This window comes from Pseudorca crassidens, chromosome 2, assembly GCF_039906515.1.
Source record: "Pseudorca crassidens isolate mPseCra1 chromosome 2, mPseCra1.hap1, whole genome shotgun sequence".
Classification (NCBI taxonomy): Eukaryota; Metazoa; Chordata; class Mammalia; order Artiodactyla; family Delphinidae; genus Pseudorca; species Pseudorca crassidens.
In genome coordinates, this window is record NC_090297.1 from 34,207,609 (window position 1) to 34,220,672 (window position 13,064).

General features: G+C 35.4%; 1 protein-coding gene across 8 annotated transcripts in view; it reads right to left on the minus strand.

Moving 5' to 3' along the window:
- Positions 1-13,064, minus strand: part of FOXJ3 (forkhead box J3) — a 130,868-nt gene that overhangs the window by 55,632 nt on the left and 62,172 nt on the right. For all 8 annotated transcript variants that reach the window (XM_067725733.1, XM_067725730.1, XM_067725732.1 and 5 more), the window contains one exon: positions 289-372. In XM_067725733.1, coding sequence (XP_067581834.1) covers positions 289-372 — 84 coding nt within the window. The remainder of the gene's footprint in view (positions 1-288; positions 373-13,064) is intronic.

Consider the following 13,064-nt stretch of genomic DNA (forward strand, 5'->3'; position numbering starts at 1 on the left):
AAGAGACCTGGATTCTCCCTCAGTTAAACAACAGCTGTGCCCTAATTACAAAACAAGCAAACAAACAAAACCCCTTTTACTTAATTCCTAAACTGCCCACCTCACTCAAGAGTTGTTGAGATCAAATAATAAGTCTGAAAGTGCTTTGAAAAAATAGAAAATGCTATCCAAATAAAATATTACCTTCATTACAGTTATACTTACTGTATTACTGGAAATGAACTTTTAAGATCTATATTTCTGACATAATAACCCCATCAAACTAAATATGTGATAAAGAGCTTTTACCCGTTCTACAGATCGTGCTCTCTTCTTTGGCCGAGTAGGCAGCGCATCTTCCTTCGGATTGGTGTCTATTGCCCAATAGGACCCCTAAAGGTAAAGAAATAAATTATATTAACAGTATTTTACAGGAACTCTGTAACATTAAAATGGACTTTCACAATCCTCTGCTTCAAAAGCAAACATTCTGCAGTTACAACAATGGAAAAGTAGCATGAGAAGAAATACTAGTTTTGAATGGAGAAAAGTAAAGTTTATACAAGAAAAAAAAGTCCATTTATAACTATGTTATTAAAGAGAGGAAAAAATCACAATCTGAAGAAGCCAAGTCCAAGAAATCTGCCACAGCCAAATTAAAAACGGAAATGATCAACCGAACACATTTAAAACATATATATATTAATTCTTAATTGAACATATAAGATAATTACAACAGCATATGACATTCAAGTCTAACAGAATTTTGTTTTATATGTAGTTTCTGCACCCTGGGACCTCACAAAACTAAACAGGTAAGTGAAACAATTTATAAAAACAACTTTCTTGACCACGTTTTAAAACAATAAGTGCAACGGTCTGCACATAAATCTTTTATTGCTTATTCTATCACAGTTAATTTTAACTATCTTCTCTTACGTTTTGATACAAATTCTCAGACCACTCTTTCAAAAATACATACTGAGGACCTACTGTGTTCCAGGCACTCAGAAATTGTGACTCCCTTGAAAAATAACTTGAAAAGCATAGATCATATAGTTTGCACATATACAAATGAGACCAAAGCTCAGAAAAATAAAAGTGGTCTGTTCAACCAAGGATTTGAGAGTCAGGACCAGAATCATGTTCTTTGCCTCTATCATTTCATTAATCTTCCTAAGCTGCTTTTTCAGGCAATATTTGACAACAAGGGGAAATACAGCTTTCATCTATCAATTTTCACACTTTGTGCCCAACATGAATTATCTCCTTATATCTCCTTAAATATATCATGTTCTTTCATGCATCTGTGCCTGTCCTACATACTTATCTCCTTGCCTATAATATCCATCTTACCACTGACAAACACATATTCTACCTCCAAAACTTAGCTCAGATGTTATCTAAAGGAATCCTTCTCTGATCCTCCTACAATACTCAAGAATTCATCTCTCTCTCCCTCTGCAAGATCTCTATACCATTTATACATTTAGATGATTGTCTGCACTTAACATTACAATTTTATTTACAGGTCTGTATCCCTTCTAGGCTACAAGTTCCTTAAGTGTAGAAACTCATTCCTATATCCACAGTGCACGACAGAATCAGACACAGAGCAAGTACTCAATAAACATGTGTTAAAATGGCGCGGGTGGGGTGGGGGTGGGGGAAGATGTTGAACAAATTGTGCCAAGAATGTCAGAGTACAGGGTATAATGCCAGGCCTCCCCAGGTCCTAATCTAGGCAGTATATGAACTCAGCACTCACTTCACACACAGCCATACTGGGGCATTCTTCCATGTTATCTTTTCTGCATTTCAGCTAATGAGCCTACCAGACCTGATGTAAACTTGCCAAGAACCACGTACAATGTTAAGCACTAATTATGAGTATGAGTATGGTTATGAGTATGGTTCAGGCTAGCAAGTTGCAAAATAAACAAAGCAGGAAAATGTGCTACACTCAGTTGTTGCTGAAGTTGAAACTGAAGCAGGAAGAAAAATACCCAAACTCACTGGACAACAGTTTAAAAACCACTGTTTATGGAAATGATAAATTTCAGTGTTTAGTTTGCTTTGCATGGTTGTGTATATTTGTATTAATCTGGGAAACCACTCACTGTCCAAACATTTCACTGATTTATTAAACATTTTAATAAAACTACAAAAACAAATATGTATCTGTCCTTCCACACAAAATATAATTGGCTGTAGCTTATCACAAATCAACAAAAGAGAAAAAAATCGTTCATAAGCCTAACCCATCATCCATTATGTACTTACAAAACCCTGAATGCCCATATATCTGAACAAAACTGTATTTCGAAAAGATACATGCACCCCTATGTTAACAGCAGCACTATTCACAATAGCCAAGACAGAGAAACAACCTAAATGTCCACTGACAGATGAATGGATAAAGAAGATGTGTTATATATATACAATGGACTATTACTCAGCCATAAAAAAGAATGAAATAATGCCATTTGCAGCTACATGGATAGACCTAGAGATTATCAGACTAAGTTAAGTCAGAAAGACAAATACCATATGATATCACTGTTACGTGGAATCTAAAATGTGACACAAATGAACTTAACTACAAAACAGAAACAGACTCATATAGAGAACAGATTTGTGGTTGCCAAGGGGGAAGTAGGGCAGGGGAGGATTGGACTAGGAGTCTGGGACTAGCAGATGCAAACTATTATATATAAAATAGATAAACAACAAGGTCCTATCATATAACACTAGGGAACTATATTCAATATCCTGTAATAAACCATAATGGAAAAGAACACATATGTATAACTGAATCACTCTGTTGTACACCAGAAACTAACATAACACTGTAAATCAACTATACTTAAAAAAAAACCCAAAAACCCCCTGAAAGCTCAAATGCAAAAGCAATTGAAATGATTCACAAAAGAAATTGTAAAATCTTCCACCTAGTGGCTCTTGCTAACCTATTATCTGAGTTTCACCTGTGAACTCACCCGTTTGGATTAAATGACTTAAAACTTCCCTTCACAAATCAAAACTGCAAGGTAACATTTGATACCCATTAGGATATCTATCATCAATAAAACAGAAAATAACAAGTGCTGGCAGGGATGTGGAGAAACTGGAACCTTTGTGCATAGCTAGTGGGAATATAAAGTGGTACAGCTACTGTGGAAAATGTTATGGCAGTTGCTCAAAAACTTAAACATAAAATTACCGTATGATCTATCAATTTCACTTTAAGGTATATACCCAAGAATCAAAAGCAGGGACTTGAATAGATATTTGTACTCTCATGTTCATAGCAAGTTATTCACAATAGCTGAAACGTGAAAGCAACCCAAGTGTCAATCGATGGATGAACATATAAATAAAATATGGTACACACATACAATGGAATATTATTCACTCTATAAAAGGAAGGAAATTCTGACACATGTACGCTATAACATGAGTAAACCCTGAAGACATGCTGAGTTAAACAAGTCAGTCACAAAAAGGAAAATACTTTGTAATTCTACTTACATGAGGTACCTTAGACAGTCAAAATTATGAAGACAGAAAGTAGAATGGTGGTTGCCAGGAGCTGGGGGGAGGGAGGATGGGGAACTATTGTTTAATGGGTACAGAGTTTCAGTTTGGGAAGATGAACAACTTCTGGAGATGGATGGTGGTGATGGTTGCACAACAGTGTTAATGGACTTAATGCCACCGAACTATACACTTAACAACAATGACTACAACAGGGAGATGAACTCAATGCTTTGTGATGACCTAGAGGATGGGATAGGGAGGGTGGGAGGGAGGCTCAAGAGGGAGGGGATATGGGGATATATGTATACATACAGCTGATTCACTTTGTTGTACAGCAGAAACTGACACAACATTATAAATAAAGCAATTATACTCCAATAAAGATGTGGGAAAAAAAAAGTTAATCAGAAAAAAAAATGATTACAATGGTAAATTTTATGTTATATATATTTTACCACACACACAAAAAATCCCTTTCAGCTACCTTTAAAAAGCAGCTACCTTTTCTCTTCCATATTAAACAATATTTCTCGCAGAAACTGAACTGCTTAAATACAGCCAATCAACAAACACACATTCCTTCCCAGAGTAGGGCCTACTCCTCTAGGCTTATGTGGAGCAAGTAAGAAACAGTTTTCTGTTTTCTGGTTTTATTTTTTCAAGTCAACTTTACTTAAGTATATTTTTTTAAAAAATAAAGTGCACCCATTTTAAGCATACAGTTAAAGGCGTTTTGACAAATGTATACATGCACGCAACTAACACCAAAATCAAGATAAAGAACATTTCCATCACCCTAAAAAGCTCCTTTGTGTGACTCAACAAGCAACCCCTCCTCCTTTGCCCCCACATGTCCATCCCATACAACTACTCATCTGCTTCCTATTATTATAGTTTTGCATTTTATAAAATTTCATATAAATAAACTCAAACCGTCACACTATTTTCTACTACTATTAGCAATGTAAGAATCGAGTTGCTCCATGTCTTTGCCAATACTTGGTATTTTAAGCCTTTTCAATTACAGCCATCCTAGTGGATGTATAGTTGTACCTCAGTGATTTTTGTGTGCATTTCCATAATAATGTTGATATGCATCTTTGCAAGTGCTTACTGGCATCCATGTATTATCCTTTGTGAAGCAGTTATTCATAAATTTTGCTGCATGTTTTATTTGGTTTATAAGATTTTTTGTTTTTTGTGTTACAAGGATTTTTTTTATACTTTTTAAATAGCAAGTCCTTTGTCAGAGATAGATATATAGTTAAGTTTCTGTGTAAGTGTGAGGTAAGGATCAATACAAATTTTTCTTTCACCAAGGTATACACTATTTCTTGAAAAGACTATGTCCTTTCCCCATTGAATTACACTGGCATCTCTATCAAAAATCAGATGAATATATACGTGAGTCTACTTCTGAACTCTAGTCTGTTCCATTGATCTACATGTCTACCCTTGTGCTAATACCATTTTGTCTTGATTATTGTAGCTATATAGAAAGTCTTGAAATCAAGCACTGTAAGTCCTACAACCTTGGTTTTTTTCAAAATTGTTTTGCCTGGTCTAGGTCCTTCGCATTTCCACATGACTATGAGAAACAGCTTGTCAATTTCTAAAAAAAAAAAAAAAAGAAAAAGAAAAAGAAAGAAAGAAAAAGAAGTCTGCTAGGACTTTTAAACTCTATAAATCAATTTGAGGAAGACTGACATCTAACAATATGTCCTCTTTTCCACATGCTATATCTCTCCATTTACTTAGGTCTTGTTTTATTTCTCTCGGTAATGTTTTACAGTTTTCAGTAAACATGTCTGCATATATTTTGTTAAAACATATCACTAAAGTATTTCATTATTTTGGATGCTATTGTAAATGAAATTGCTTTATTTTCCAACCATTAGTTGGTAGCATAAAAAAATTATACTGACCTTGTATCTTGCGACTTTGCTAAACTCATTTATTACTTCTAGTGGCTATTCCATAGACTCCTTAGGATTTTCGACATATGCAATAAAGTTGTTTGCAAACAAAGAAAATTTTACTTATTCTTTTTCAAACTGGATGTCTTCTATTTTTTTTCTTGCCTTATTCCATTGGCTTGGACCTCTAACAGAAGGTTGAATAACAGTGAATGCAAGCATTCTTGTTTGTTCTCAACCTCAGAGGAAAAGCTTTCAGTGTCTCACCATTAAATATGATATAAACTTGGTTTTTTATAGATGCCTTTTATCAAATAAAGGAAATTCCTTTTTATTCCTAGTGTGCTGAATGAGTGTCAAATTTTGTCAAACTTTTCTACACTTGAGATAACATGATTTTTCAGTTTTCTTCTACTCACATGGTGAGTTAAATCAATAGGTTTTTAAATTTTAACCTGCACTGCACTGCTGGGACAAATCCCTCCTGGTCATGATGCATTCTCCTTTTCATATATCAATAAATTTAATTTGCTAATATTGTGTTAAAGATTACTGGGTCTATGTTCAAAGATTATTGGGTCTATGTTCACAAAGATATTGTTCTGTACTTTTCTTATTATTTCTTTGCCATCATAGTGATGGTGACCTCATGAAATAAACTGAAAACTGTTCCTTCATCCACTTTTTTGTGGGGGACGGGGGGTGGTGGTAAGAGTTTCTGTAAGACTGGCATTGCTTTTTCCTTAAATATTTTAGCTTCTTGTTTCATTGCTTTTTTGTTCATTTTCTGTTTTATTGATTTCCCTTTATTATTTCCTCTTTTCTACTTACTTTGGACTCACCTGGCTCTTATTTTTCTAACTTCTTAAGATACATGCTTAAGTAATTGATTTTGGACCCTTCTTATTTTTCAACTAAAAGCATTTAAATTTTGATATTTTCTGCTCTCATCACTCAGCTCAAAATATTTTCTAATAACCCTTATGATTTCTTCTTTGACCCAGAGGTACTTTAAAACTATATAAATTTCTAAACTTTTGAGATTTTCTAAGCATCTTTTTGTTTTTTATTCCTAATTTAATTCTGCTAGTCAGAAAACATGCGTCTGTAAAATTTCATCATTTAGAAGGGATTAATATCAACTTAACAGCTCATACAACTCAACATCAAAAAAAAAAAAACCCTGATAAAAAAATGGGCAGAAGACCTGAATATTTTTCCAAAGACATACAGATGTCCAATAGGCACATGAAAAGATGCTCAACTTCACTAATCATCAGGGAAATGCAAATCAAAACCACAAGATATCACTTCACACCTGTCAGAATGGCTATCATCAGAAAGACCACAAATAACAAATGCTGGAGAGAATGTGGAAAAAAGGAAACTCCTGTACACTGTTGGTGGGATTGTAAATTGGTGCAGCCACTGTGGAAAACAGTATGGAGGTTCCCCAAAAAAGCTAAAAGTAGAACTACCATGTGATCCAGCAATTCCACTCCTGGGTATATATGTATTAAAAAAAATGAAAACATAGGGCTTCCCTGGTGGCACAGTGGTTGAGGGTCCGCCTGCCGATGCAGGGGACACGGGTTCGTGCCCTGGTCCAGGAAGATCCCACATGCCGCGGAGCGGCTGGGCCCGTGAGCCATGGCCACTAAGCCTGTGCATCTGGAGCCTGTGCTCCGCAACAGGAGAGGCCACAGCAGTGAGAGGCCTGCGTACCACAAAAAAAAAAAAAAAAAAAAAGGAAACATTAATTCAAAAGATACATGCACCCCAATGATCATAGCAGCATTATTTACAATGGTCAAGATATGGAAGTAACCTAAGTGCCCATCAACATAGAAATGGATAAAGAAGAGGTGGCATACATACACAATGGAATACTACCCTGCCATAAAAAAGAATGAAAGTTTGCCATTTGCAACAACATGGATAGACTTGGAGGGTTATTATGCTTAGTGAAATAAAACAGAGAAAGACATATACTGTATTTTATCACTTATATGTGGAATCTAAAAAAATAAAACAAACTAGTAGATATTAAAAAAAGAAATAAACTCACAGATATAGAAAACAAACTAATGGTTACCAGTGGGGAGAGGGAAGTGGGGACAAGCAAGACAGGGGTAGGGGTTTAAGAGGTTGGAACTACTATGTATAAAATAAATAAGCTACAAGGATATATTATACAGCACAGGGAACATAGCCAATATTTATAACAACTATAAATGGAGTACCTGAAACTTATATAATATACCACATCAACTACACAATTAAAAGTCTGTGGATTTGTTGATTTCTCTTTTTAGTTCTGTAGTTTTTGTCTGGTGTTTTTGAAGCTCTACTTTTGGGCACATACATTTATAATTCTTAGATGTTCCTGATCAATTGATGTTTTCTTCTGCTGTATGCAATATTCTGTTAAGGCCATTCAGTGAACTATTCATTTAGTTATTGCATTTTTCAGCTCTACAATTCATTCATTCATTATTAGAATATGTTTTATTTTAATTCTTTCAACATATTTATAATGGCTGTTTTGAAATTTGTGTCTGCTAAATCCACTATCTGGGCCACCTGTTCCACCTGATTCAGGAGCTAACTCCAACTCTTACCTAAGCCATACTGACATCAATCTCTTTCACTTCCTTCACTTCAAGGCAAGCTCCCCATAAAGGTTTCTCTAAGTAATATACAATGCTGAATTCCAACAAAAGTACTACAGGCATACCTCAGAGATACCACAGGTTCGGCTGCAGACCACTGCAATAAAATGAATATCACAATAAAGCAAGTCATGAATTTTTTAGTTTCCCAGTTCATATAAAAGTTATGTTTACACTATAGTCTATTAAGTGTGCAATATCATTATGTCTAAAAAAACAATGTATGTACCTTAATTTAAAAATACTTCATTGCTAAAAAATACTAACCATCATCTGAGCCATTAACTAGTCATAATCTTTTTGCTGGTGGAGGGTCCTGCCCCAATGTTGATGGCTGCTGACTAATCAGGGTAGTAGTTGCTGGTAGCTGTGGCAATTTAATAAAATAAGACAATAATGAAGTTTGCCCCATCAATTGATTCTTCCTTTCATGAACAATTTCTCTGTAGCATGCAATGCTGTTTGATAGGATTTTACCCACAGAATTTCTTTCAATAGTGGAATCAATCCTCTCAAACCCTGCTGCTGTTTTCTCAACTAAGTTTATGTAATATTCTAAATCCTTTGCTGTTGTTTCAACAATCTTCACCTTCACCAGGAGTAGATTCCATCTCAAGAAACCATTTTCTTTGCTCATCCCTAAGAAGCTACTCCTCAACCATTAAAGTTTTGTCAAGAGTTTGCAGCAGTTCAGTCCCATCTTCAGACTCCACTTTTAATTCTAGTTCTCTTGATGTTCCCACTCCACATCTGCAGTTACCTCCTCCACTGAAGTCTAGAACCCCTCAAAGCCATCCATGAGGGTTGGAATCAACTTCTTCCAAACTCCTGTTAACGTTGATGTTTGACCTCTTCCAGTGAATTCATGAGTGTTCCTAAAAGCATATGGAATGCTGAATCCTTTCCAGAACACTTTTAATTTCCTTTGCCCAGATCCATCAGAGGAATCACTATGGCAGCTATAGCTTTATGAAATATATTTCTTAAATAGTAAGGTTTAAAAGTCAAAATTGTTTGTTGATCCATGGGCTGCACAATGATGTTGTGTTATTAGCAGGCATGAAAACAACATTAATCTCATTGTACATCTCCACCAGAGCTCTTGGGTGACCAGGTACAATTTCAATGAGCAGTAATAGTTTGAAAGGAATCTTTTTTTCTGAGCAGTAAGTCTCAACAGTAGGCTTAACATATTCAGTAAACCATGTTGTTAGCAGATGTACCTTGGTGGTCAGAATGGTAAATGAGCACTGGCTTCAACTTAAATCCACCAGTTACATTAGCTCCTAACAAGAGAGTCAGCCTGTCCTTTGAAGCTTTGCAGCCAGGCAGTACTTCTCTTTAGCTATGGCAGTCCTAGACGGCACCTTCTTCCAATAGAAGGCTGTTTTGTCTACACTGAAAATCTATTGTTTACTGTCACCAACATAATGAATTATCTTAGCCAGAACTTCTACATAACTTGCTGCAGCTTCTGCATCAGCACTTGCTGCTTCACCTTGCACTTTGATGTTATAGAGACAGCTTTGTTCCTTAAACCTCACGAACCAATCTCTGCTAGCTTCAAACTTTTCTTCTGCAGCTTCCTCACCACATTCAGCCTTCATATAACTGTAGAGAGTTAGGGCCTTGCTCTGGATTATGCTTTGGCTTAGGGGAATGTTGTAGCTGGTTTGATCTTCTATCCATACCACTACAACTTTCTCCATATCAGTAATTTCACTTTCTTATCATTTGTATGTTCAGTGGAGTAGGACTTTTAACTTCCTTCAAGAACTTTTCCTTTGCATTCACAACTTGGCTAAATGTTCAGCACAAGAGGCCTAGCTTTTGGTCTATCTCAGCTTTCGACATGCCTTCTTCACTAAGCTTAATCATTTTCAGCTTCTGATGTAAAGTGAGAGATGTGCAACTCTTCCTTTCACTTGAATACTTGGGGGCCACTGTAGGGTTATCAGCTGGCCTAACTTCAATATTGGTGTGTCTCAGGGAATAGGGAGGCCCAAGGAGAGGGAGAGAGAAATGCAGGAAAGTCCAGTAAGTGTAACAGTCAGGATACAAACAACATTTATCAATTAAATTTGCAGTCTTATGTGGGCATGGTTCATGGTACCCCAAACAAGAGTAACATCAAAGACCGCTGATCACAAATCACCACCACAATTATAACAATAATGAAAAAGCTTAAAATATTGCAAGAATTATCGAAATGTGACACAGAAACGTGAAGTGAGCAAATGCTGTTGGAAAAATGGTGCCCAACAGACTTGCTTAACACAGGGTTGCCACAAACCTTCAATTTATTAAAAATGCAGTATCTGCAAAGCACAATAAAATGATGTATGCCTATACAATACTTAAAAGGTCATGTGATATCCTGAAGAGATCATCTATTAACCCACAGACCTGGATTCAAATCCCAGATCTGGTTCGATAACCTCGGACAAGTTACAAAACCTTTGATCCACTTTCCTCATATCTCTTTCATAGAGTAATCATGACAATCAGCCCTAAGTGTACATCAGGAAAACTAGTCATCAGCATTTATTTACCACCTGTGTCCAACAGACACTTCTTGTTTATAGTTAAGTCACTTTGCAAATAATTTACAGAATAAATAACAAAAGGATTGTGGAAAAAAACCTTGTATGAGATATTTTAGTAGGAATTTAAACATATCAAACCCCCCCAAAAAAATAAACATAGCAAACCCAAACTTTCTATTTTATATATATAATACATATTTAAAACAGTCAATTTTTCTGGTTTTGAAGGTATGTATATCAAATGGTCAGTATCTTTTGAATGTAAGTGCTTAAACTGTCGTGTATGAAACTAAAACATCTATCTTGTAAATACTGATTCCAGATTTCCAATCTCTAAAATGTTCTACTTTATTACTTGTGGGGTTTTTTTTCTTATATTTTGCTATCAAAAGGCAATGCTGATTCCAGATTAGAAATATATATTTAATAGATTCTAGCATATTATTACTTCTTGTTCTTCTTCTACTTTTCAAAATGCAATAATACATTTGTAATTTTTGATGGCTCAGAATTTTGTTGAAGGATGGCCATCTCTGCTCCATAACTGCAAAAAACATTTTCATATTTGGTTTATAAATCCCAAATAGAATGATGAATCCAATTAATGTTTTCATTTCTATATCAGTTATTTCCTTGTAAGCACTTCTGTTTACACATCAGACTTCAGGATCTGTCCACTTATGAACCATATCAAGTGAATTTTGGTGCACAAACATCATAAAAGGTGAAAAATACTGTAACACGACTTCCTAGGGAAAAATGGGATGATTCAGATTCTAGTCACAAAGTACTGCATGATGAACACCTTCTTGTTGAATGACTAAATGGATGAGAATAGCAGGTATCTTTTTGTTGTTAGAAATATATCACTAACTCAGTATTTCTTGGGTTTGGGAAAACTAATCTATAATATCATCCACTCAATTTCACCATCATAATTAGAGTGTTGCTCTCTGTATTTATCTTCTGATTCTACTGATAACAGTAAACAATTTTCCTCTGTCAATTTTCATCTCTTTGCCATTTTGAGCAGGAAAAAAATACCTAAACTCTCAACTATGTTCAATGAAAACTAAAGGGGAAAAAAACAAAAAAAGACTAGACTTAAATGGCATCTACAGACTTTTATTACACCTTCTTGAAGGATGCTATACTTTGGGCAACACAATAAGAAAACTGAAGGATAATAGTGATAATTTCGTTACTTCATTGTCCTTCTAGGTCATTCAATCATTCTGCTATATTCTTGTTATTTTAGTGGTTGGGCATGATGGAGAAAAACTGATGGGTAATGATGAAATAATTCTTAAGATGATGATAAATTTTCTAATTGTGCTTTGGAAGACTTCTTATAAAGAATAAAAGTCATAAAGTAAAAATCTTAACAAATTAGAACCACTCAAAATACATACTCAAAAACGAAATTGGGTCCAACAGACCCTGATGATATACTACGGGTTAAATAAAATATATATGAAATATTCCCTCCTCCATTATTTGATGACATATTATTTTGTATTAATCTTCTAGTATTCTTTCTCATCTCCTACAATTTCTATCAAAGAGCATGCTAACATGCACATAAAAAGATGATCATCATCATCTGCCATCAGGGCAATGCAAATCAAGCCCATTATACAATGAGATACCACTTCACATCCTAGGATGGCTATAATAGAAAAGGCACACAATAAAAGGTGTTGGCAAGGATATGAAAAACTGGAAGCCTCGTAATTGTTAGAGTAAACTGGTGCAGCCTCTTTAGAAAACAGTCGAGGCAGTACAAAAGATTAAACATATGACCCAACAATTCCACTCCTAGAGAAATGAAAACATGTCCAAGAGAAATGAAAACATTACGGCCCTACAAAACCTTATACACAAATAATCATAGCATTTTTCATAACAGCCCAAAGTGAAAACCACCCAAATGTCCATCAACTGATGAACAGATAAACAACTGTGATATACCCATACAATGAAATATCATTCAGTCATAAAAAAGGAATAAAATGCCGCTATATGCTACAACATAGATGACCCTGAAAGCCTTACATTAAATGAAAGAAGCCAGACACAGTAGGTCACATATTGTATGATTCCATTTATATAAAATGTCCAAAATAAGCAAATCTATAGAGATGGAAAGTAAATTACTGGTTGCCAGAAGTTTGGAGGATGAGGGAGGGTACCTGGTAATGAGAAGTGGGTTTCTTTTTGGACTGATAAAATGAAAATGTCGGACTTCCCTGGTGGTGCAGTGGTTAAGAATCTGCCTGCCAATGCAGGGGACACGGGTTTGAGCCCTGGTCTGGGAAGATCCCACATGCCGCAGAGCAACTAAGTCCATGCACCACAACTATTGAGCATTCACTCTAGAGCCCACGAGCCACAACTACTGAGCCCACGCG